General features: G+C 35.5%; 1 protein-coding gene across 3 annotated transcripts in view; it reads left to right on the forward strand.

Moving 5' to 3' along the window:
- Nucleotides 1–4,153, forward strand: part of GALNT3 (polypeptide N-acetylgalactosaminyltransferase 3) — a 45,843-nt gene extending 41,690 nt beyond the window's left edge. For all 3 annotated transcript variants that reach the window (XM_045559364.1, XM_045559366.1, XM_045559365.1), the window contains exons 10-11: nt 2,006–2,158; nt 3,046–4,153. In XM_045559364.1, the coding sequence (XP_045415320.1) occupies nt 2,006–2,158; nt 3,046–3,168 (276 nt within the window). In that variant the 3' untranslated portion in view covers nt 3,169–4,153. The remainder of the gene's footprint in view (nt 1–2,005; nt 2,159–3,045) is intronic.
- Nucleotides 4,154–9,936: the final 5,783 nt, after the last annotated feature.

The following is a 9,936-nucleotide window of genomic DNA, read 5'->3' on the forward strand; positions in this document are numbered from 1 at the left end:
GAAAATTTTCGAAAGCAGACAGAATAATGGCCAGCAAACATATAAAAAAGTACTCAACATCTCTAATCATTAGAGAAATAAAATCAACAGAAATTGGAAATCAAATCAAAACCACAATGAGATATCACCCAACTCCACTGAGAATGGCCTTTATCAAAAAGTCCCAAAATAACAAATGCTGACGTGGATGTGGAGAGATAGGAACACTGTTAACACTGCTGGTGGGACTGCAAATTAGTACAACCCTGTGGAAAGTAATTTAGAGATAACTCAAAGAGCCAACTCAAATATTACCTTCCTTCTTTGGCTTTCCCCGAATTTGTCCTACTGCACAAAATTACACCCTTTTCAAGGTTCCAGCAATACTAGATGATGTTTGTTATCATCTTTGAGATCTTAAGGTTTGTCTTTCTTAGATAAATAGAGCTAGAATGCTGTTTTCATCATCTAAATCCATTTTCCCCCAGTGTTTCCATCTAAAGAGCTACCAGTTGTAAAAGCGACTGATATTTTATTTGTGGGAGGAAATAAATTAAGCATAAGACTAAGACTGGAGGAACTCCGGATATGTGGCTCTGTTAATTCAGCTAATATTTGTGGAGTGCCTACTCTATTATATATAAAGGGTTTAACACAGTACCTGCCTAGCACATAATAAAAACTTAATAAATATTAGTACTACTACTAATTACTTCATTATTGAAAATCAATTATGTTAACTTATTTTATCTGTAAAATGTCAACACTATGAAATATTTGAATTGCAATGGACGTTATTACAAGATACGCTGCCTGACTTTGGTCTATGGGGAAGCCAGCTAGCTACACACACAATTCTAATAGAGTGCTATAAAAGTTATCTCTGATGCATTGCTGGAACCTTGAAAAGGGTGTAATTTTGTACAGTAGGACAAATTCAGGGAAAGCCAAAGAAGGAAGGTAATATTTGAGTTGGCTCTTGAAAGATGGAAAGGAGTTAGCCAGGCAGAAAAGGTTTAAAAGGGTATTCCAGGCAGAGCACAGACAGTGAAACAAAGCTTCAGAGTTGTGGATATGCACGTTCTACATTTGTAGAATTGTGTGAAAGAACCATGATATATAACTGGGACAGTGGTTGATGGAAGATTGAAAATAGATTACATGTACCAATTAAGGAGTGTGGACTTTATCTTAGCAACAGTACTGATTCACTTAAGCAAGGGCAGTAGGGGATCAAACCAATGCTATAAAAGACTAACTGGCAGCAGATTGAATTGCTACATTAAAGCAACAGAAATTGGAGGTAGCTGGAGGTTTCACAGTAGGAATTCTGAGGGTCTGAGTAAGAGCAGTGAGGCTAGGGAAGTAAGAATGACTGGGATGGTAATATCTGAGAGGAAAATGCAGTGCAAATAAGGGACTAATTAATTGCTATGTGGGGAGAGAGCAGCAGCAATAATAGTAGTAATAGCTTATACGTATCAAATGCTTACCACCTGCCAGTCATTGTTCTGAGTGTTTTAGGAATATTAACCCATTTGTCTTTATAACTTCATGGGATAGGATCTATTAAATTACCCATTTTACAGGGGAGGAAACTGAGGCATGGAGAGCACCCTGAAGTTCCTAGTTTAATGGAAATGCCTTTGAATAAAATGAAGATGAGAGATGGAGCACTTGTGGGAGAGAGGAAGTGGCAGTTAATGAGCTTTCTCGAACTTCTCAGGCTCTCTCTGTGGAGTGCCTGTGCTAGCCTCCATCCTCCCTGGTATCCCTCAATTTCTGATGTGGGGAGGAAGACAACACCTTCCTAATTAACTACCTGTTGATGATAGGCTGAAGAAGGGCTATAGTATCTTCTGTCATAAAAACTCAACTTATTATTTCCAATAACTTTTTATTGTATCATTTTGTTGAAGTAGAAATGACTTCATTATTCAGTGAGTTGCTGATTTTTAAATGTATTTTATTTTACAACTAAGCATATAGGGTTCTTTTGTCAATAACAGCGTTCTTCCTCTCATAGTACTTTGAATACTCTGCTCATCATGAAATTCGGCACAACATCCAGAAGGAATTATGTATTCATGCAGCTGAAGGTCCCGTTCAGCTGAAGGCCTGTTCCTACAAAGGTCACAAGACAGTTGTCACTATAGAACAGATATGGGAGATCCAGAAGGTACTTCAGTGTAATTAATTCACTGCTTATTTCAGTATTTTGCTTAGCCCGAATTGCTTATCTGGGAAAATTAGTAGAATGTGGTACATTGATATTGTCCATCAGAATTTCTCTGCTTCTATTAACTTTGTTATTATGTGTTTCTACCCATGTGATAAGCTAGTATATCTATGAATTAAGTACATTTAGGAAAAAAATAATCATAAAGTTGTTTGACTGGAGTACGGTTTATGCAGATCAACACTTCTGTGAATTATTAATAATAGTTGCTTATTTTTGACTTTTTAAGGTTTCTTATAATGCTTCATGTGACAGTCACATTTTCTTTTTCCTGACAGAGAGGAAAAATATTATTTTTTTCTCCTTTAAAGGGATTAATTTTTCCTACCCTGGTTTAATACTTTTTCACGAATCTAGAATTGAGAAAATACATGACAAGTCTCTTGTGTTTTTAAACACGTTTAAGGCTTAGCTGGATTGTAACGGTTCTTACCTGAAAATTGTTTTGTGCGGTAATGGTTTTTGTAAAAACCATAACATGGCTTTTATGATTTATGATTTTTAAAGGGTTTGTCACCTGTGGAAATATCAATGGGATGCTTCTTGTTTGAAAACTTGATTCAGACCTTGCTCTGTATACCTCTCTTCATTTATGTAATACCTTGTTAACTGAACAGTAGCAGCATCAATGGTGGTGTTTACAGCAGAAGCCAACATGATTTTATCAGACATAGTTGACCTTAGAAAGATTTAAAGTTAAGAATGGTGTACATTTAGTTTGTAAGTCTCCCCTTAGCTTCAATGAGACAGTTAAAGTTGTTTAAATATTTATCAGTTAATTATGAGTCTTTGAAACTTAATGTCTGTTGTGTTTCCTTTTATTCTAGGATCAACTTCTGTATAATCCATTCTTTAAAATGTGCCTTTCAGCAAATGGAGAGCATCCGAACTTAGTGTCATGCAATCCATCAGATCCACTCCAAAAATGGATATTTAGCCAAAATGATTAAGTGTTCCTTAAAATTAAGGAGTTGAAAAAAGAGATATTCTTTCTCATAAAACTGTGACTAGGCATACACTGTAGTTTTTGAAAATTATGAAAAAGCAGCTAATTGTAACTTATTCCAAGTGCATTTTTCTTATTTATATCTTAAAATGTCTATGTAGTACTGCTACAGAAATCCTGTAAGTTTCTGTTTCAAAGCACAATAACTAGTAATACCAAAGACTATTTTCAAATGTCCAGATACAGAAGAAGAGATGTTTACAGTATGATGAAAATAATTTTCCAAGTACAGTGATGTTTGTGTGTTTTGTACACTTAAGGATTACATAGCTACATTCACACTCACAATTTAAAATATTTCCCCTAGTTTTTGGGGGGAAGGAAGAAAGATTTGATACCATATTTTTTTTAACTACATAGAAATGGATCAATGAAGGCCAAGTATTGGCCTTTATTTACAAACCAAGAAGTTTTTATAGATCTAGAATTTATTATTTTAAAATGCAGATAAACTTTTTTTTGCCGTTTGTTTACTTGTCTGTCAAATGTTTCCTTAAACTTGAAATTGAATGAGGAGAGGAATATTTTTAATGCTTAAATTTCTTGGCAAATTTTAAAATATTTTTTAGTCTGAAGCCCACTCCACTTGAAGCACTTAAGTCTTCCTTAAATGACTTTTTTAAATTAACTATACTGTGTTTTCCCAAAGCACTTTAAAAACAAAAAACTTTACAAATCACTCTCTGTTGAAAAGGCATCCTTTTCATTTCTGCTGGTCGTCATTTTCTTACCAAATTTCACTAATCTTGAATGTTTGTGATATTGAATTTCAAAAACAGAATACTTAACCCATTTAAAGCTAAATTTTGTTACAGATTCAATTATAATTGTAATAGATTTTTGTCTTTGTAATGGATTTTTTCATCAAAAAAGGCCTTATTTTAATCTATGTAGAAAACACAATAAAAAAATCCTCAACACTACTGTAATCGTTTAAGTTTTCTTCTCTTTTGGGTAAAATTTATAATTGATTAATAGGTGGGGGAAAAGTGAATTTTGTATACTGAATTTCTAAGCACCTATTGTTTGTAGAGCCATCAGATATTTCTTAAGGCACAAAAAATGGGGAATGGTGAAGATTCTATGTTAGATATTTAGACAATTTTGTACCAATTTTGGTGATTTTCCTTCAATATCTGAATGATTTTTTTAAAATTTGATACTCACTTAGGATATTTAACACTTTTTTTCTTCTGGTCATTTTACATGTAGATCTCTTTTATTATTCCAGAAGTAAAATATGACTGGCTTCATATTTTAAACCTGAAAGAGCCTCAATTTTACAAAGAAAACATTTCTTGATTATTGGCTCTATCTCCTCATTGTTTGTAACTTTGAACTTGCATTACAAAGTAGCCTGCATTCTCTAATTGATTACATTGCCAATTTTTATTTCAGTTCAACCAACGTGTATTATGTGTCTAACTTTGTATTAAAAGTTAGGGTAGGCAGAGGGAGACTTGTCATTGCCTTTGAGCTATATCTCATGGGGCAGAAAGAAAGACAAATAATTTTGAAATAGTGCCAGTATGATGTTATAGTTTATGACGCAGATGACAGTTTACTATTCATAATTATTTCTTAAGTAAAGATATTTATTACTATAGCTGACACTAATATGCATTATTAAATATACACTAGTGCCCACTTAACACGTGCAATTTCTATTTCTCAATTTGTTATTCTAGACATGATATCCATGAGCAAATACTGTTCTGAGAGCTTGTTAAATCTCTAAAAGCAAAACAATTTCTCAAAGATATTTAATAAATGAACTTAAGCATGTTCAATAAAAACAAAGCAACCCAAAGTGCCCTCCGTGTATCAGTCCTGTTTTCTCTTATCATGATCCAGCTGAAATCTATTTAATTTTGGTGGATATTATTATGGCTGAGTTAAATGCATTCACAAGGAAAGTCCTTCTCACCTTATTTGGGAGCCTCAGGCTGTTGCTCAAGTGTCATACAAATCATTTTATTAAGGACTGGCCCTTTGAGATGGGTAGTGATTTTTAAAAGTCTGAGTTTTGGAACAATGCTAATAGGGAGTTATTTGTGGAGCCTGGCTGCCATCCACCTGAGAGATTTGAATGCACCCAAGTGTGAAATTGTGGAACTCTTGCTCAATTTGAAGCTGCCATGGCAAATGGTCTAGTTGCTACAGAAGACCTGGCATGCTGCCGTCATTCCAGAGGACCGGGTCCTAAGAACTCTGGGTTGGTAAACTGCACTGCCAAACCTGCTAGGGTCAACCTGATGGGCAGGCTCACAGAAAGCTGAGACATGACCACATAATTAACTACAGGAGAAAATAAGCAATACACTAAAATTGCCTATTACTATAATCAATGATGAAGGATTTTTATGTCCCTGTATTACTGGAGAATGGCCTCACTATTAAAAGACACTTTAATTAAATACTATGTATACTAGCAAAATATAAGCGGGAAAAGGTAGGGAGCTTTTTGCACTGGGAAAACAAAGTTGAATTCTTAGAAAAAGCAAGAAAAAAAGTTGAGTTGTTTAAAAATGCTGTTATATGTACATGAGAATTGTAAAAGATATGGAAAACAAAAATCTAGGAAGATTTTACACTCAAATTGCTTTACAATTCACTTAAAGACAGCAAAAACAAATAAGACAATGCATTTTCAGAGTGGTTTGTGCAGGAAAGGTATTGCAGAACTCTCAGAAAACAGTTCATACTCATATAAAAGGCCTTAGACTTAGAATATTTGTGAAGGAATTAATATACATAAAAATGGAGGAGTACATGTGTAGGTGTGTATATGTTTTAAGGTATTTTACATATGTCTTCTTTTTTATGGGTTTCTGTTTTAACTACCTTTTCCAGATCATCAACCATCAGCTCAGTTGCACTGGGGAAGAGATTACTTCTGCACACATAGTCACTCTGGCTCTCTAGTCTTCAGCAACATCTAGGAATTATTTGTGTGTTTTAAGAATTCTATTAGGTACCAGTGGCTAATAATACACAAAATAGTTCCTGTCTTCAAGAAGGTTACAGTTTAGTAATGTCATGAATGAGGCCTCATAACAGAATGATGTTTTGGAGAAAAATAGCCCGTGATGGAGTCAATATCTTCAGCTTCTGGTGAGTCCATTGACAGAAACTAGAGGAGAAAACAGAGACCCCCATATTTTAGAAGTAAATAATACTTCTTAAACCTTGTACACACCTGGGGATTTTATTAAAATCCAGATCCTTATTCACTAAGCCTGAGGTAGAGCTTGAGTCTATATTTTTAACAACTCTCAGGTGATGCCAAGACTGCTGCCCCTGGTACCACATTTTGTGAAGAAAGACTACCCATTGACCCAATGCCCAGGGTTCTTTGTGACTACCACGGTGACTTCCAACATGCTTCACCTCTCTCATTACTTCAGGCATCACCAGAAGTCAGTGCTTCTCTATCATCCGTTATTGTCATTGTAGTTCCCTGGCACATCCTACATCTTTTATGTCACTAAATTGATCAATCACCCACCCTCTGATCACCTTCTACTCTGCAAATGTCTATTCTTTGATCAGAAAACTCTCTTATATCAACAACCTTGTCTCTGGAAGTTCTATTTATTGTCTTGCCTTAACTGAAATTGGACATCCCCTGAGGCTACTTCTTCCTATTCCAGTGAGGGCTATTGATTTTTATTTTGTTGTCTATCATTCCTCTTGGGCTTCAAGGCTAGGATTTGGAACAGGTATATCCCTTCTGCAAAAATGGCCCAGTTTGTTTGAAGCTATGTCATGAGGATATATTATGCTCTACCCCTTTGTGCTACTATCAACCATGAATCTATAGGTCATTTCCTCAAGCTGTTGTTTTTCTGTTGGTTTTCCTCTCTGAATTTCATAATAGATGCTTTTCTCAAATGCCTAGTGATTCCTAATTGTTTGTCTATCTCTAACAGAGGAGCATTAAATACTTAGAAAGCTCTGTAGTGTGGGGAGGGCTTGTTGACTGTGGTCTTTTCTGTAAGGTGATCTTATTGGAGCCATCGTGCTGGGAAACAAAGTGACAGTTTAGATCCCCGGAGAAGAATCTTCCAATCACCTGCCTGGAGGGTATAAGCATGACTGCCGTTGGAAGAAGAGGGCTGGCGATGCATTTTCAACACTCAACTCCTGTCCTCCACTGTGCTGGTGGCCACCATTCTAGAGACCACCCTCTGTTTTACCCTCTCCAGTGAGTGAATCTCTAGGCTTCTGCTTAGGTGTGGGAGAGGATCAAATGGTCTAACTGGTAAATAGGCTGTCAGCTAGTCCTCCTCCCACAACCCCACTTTCTCCTTCAGTTCCAGAGGCACCTGGCACCACCAGTTCCTGATCCTTTCTGTGGTCTTATGGTACAAAATGGATGACTGCTCTACTCTCTCCACTGTTAGCTTTGGATTGACTCACTATTAACTGACTTGCTTTCCAGGCTTCAAACCTCTTCTGCTCTTTCTTCCTATGGACTTACATATTTTTTCTATATCTTTACCATCATTTTCATGGGATTTTGTAAGGAAGCAGAAGAAAATGAGGGTAGAATCTGGTATTCTTGATGAGAATCCCCCATTCATTCTTCAATTACCTCTAATCTATCTTCTGTCACTAACAACCTCCAGATTGCCAAATCCAATGACAACTGCCCTCCTTTTATTTAAGCTCTGCAGCATTTGAAACAATTGACTCATTTTCGAAATTTGTGAACCTCTCTCCTCTCTGGGCTTGTATGGCACCACAGGCTTCTATCCCCAGTCCCACTGCCTTGCTCAATCATCAATATGATACTGGCAGTGCAGACTACCGCCTACCACGGCAGAGAGGGTTCTTTCAATGTATTTACTTATTTGCTTAATTCCCCTGTATATAACCAATCTCCTGACTATGCCATCAGTCTTTTCTGGCCCCTGGCCATGCCATTTTCTCCTCATCCTTCTAACTTTCTCAGTCCCCAGACACCTCCAAGAAAAGGGAAAAGAAAAGAAGAGAAGGGAAAAAAAAAAGAAGAAAAGGAAACAACCCCCTGTGTTTTTGTTTTTGTTTAAAATATAACCACTTCCTAAAACAGAAAAACAAAATTGAAACTGAGTTGGACCAAATGTATTTTTGGTCAAACTTTATCTGCTTCACTATAATTGAAAACAGAAGAGATATATTGAGTGCATTTTAAAGAACACAAATCATAAGGGACATTTCGATAGCTTTTTAAAGATTCTGGGGCCAAGCCCAGTGACTCATCTCTGTAATCCCAGCACTTTGGGAGGCCAACGCAGGAGGCTTGCTTGAGCCTAGGAGTTTGAGGCTGCAGTGAACTATGATTGTGCTACGGCACTCCAGCCTGGGTGACAGATTAAGACCCTGTCTCTGAAAATAAAAAATAAAAGATTCTGTATATAAAAATTGGGAAAACATTTGCAACATATGTGTCAGTTTCTCATTGCTTCTGTAACAAATTACTACATACTTGGTGGCTTAAAACAAGGTAAATTTATTTATCTGACAGTTCTTGACAGAAATCCAAAATGAGTCTTAATGAACAAAAATCAAGATGTTGGCAGACCTGTGTTCCTTCTGGAAGCTCTAAGGGAGAATCTATTTTCTTGCCCTTTCCAGCTTCTAGAGTTCCAGTCTGCCATCTTCAAAGCCAGTGGTGTAGCATCTTCAAATCTCTCTATGACTCTTATCCCTCCTCTACCTCTCTTCCACTTCTAAGAACCTTACAATTGCATTTAGCCCACCAGATAATCCAGAATAATATCCCTATTTTAAGGTCAGTTGATTAGCGAACTTAGTTCCATCTGCAGCCTTAATTCCCTTTTGTCATGTAACATGACATATTCAGAGGTTTTATGGGTATTAGCATGTGGACATTTTGGGTAGCCTTATTGTGCCTTTCACAATATGAGACAGGCAAAAAAGGTTGACATCTTTAATTATATAAATAACTTTTGCAAATCAATAAGAATAAAACCCTAACAGAAAAATAATAAAGAATATTCCTAAGCAATTACTAAAAGAAAAAGTAGGAAATAGCTAAAAACTTTTAAAAGGTTTAATAACCCTAGTAATTAAAGAAATACAAATTAGAGAGAACATAAAACACAACTTTTCCCTAATCAAATTGGCAGAGTTATTTTTTTCTTCTTAATTATGCTCAGTGTTGGCAAGGACTGAGAGAGAATAACACTCACTCATTGCTGGTAGGAATAAAATTGACATTACTTTTCTGGATGGCAGTTTAGCAATATGTACTAATGGCCTTAAAATTGTGCAAACCATTTGGCTCAGCAATTCTATTTCCAGAAATTTATTCTAGGATAAAAAGAAGGATATTTGTAATATTTTAATGTGAGAATATTCAGCAGAATTTTGTTTAATGAAAGATTGGAAAAATATAAATGCTTATTGGAATGGGATTGCTTTAATGTATTTTGATATATTTTGAAATGATATAATATTCATATGGAAATTTTTATGTATAAAACATATGGTATAAAAATAAAAAAAAAATTCTGTCTTTGAAATCATGTCTAGAGCCTTAACAAACCCAATTCTTCCATCAAAAAGGAAAAGAAAACCCACACTTCTGAATTTTGTGTTTATTTTCATTTGTTTGGCATTATGATTTTATTATATACATATAGATTCATATACAGACATTAAACATTATGGCTTGAGAAGTATACTTATCAAAATCAGAAGA

Source organism: Lemur catta, chromosome 8 (genome assembly GCF_020740605.2).
Source record: "Lemur catta isolate mLemCat1 chromosome 8, mLemCat1.pri, whole genome shotgun sequence".
Lineage (NCBI taxonomy): Eukaryota > Metazoa > Chordata > Mammalia > Primates > Lemuridae > Lemur > Lemur catta.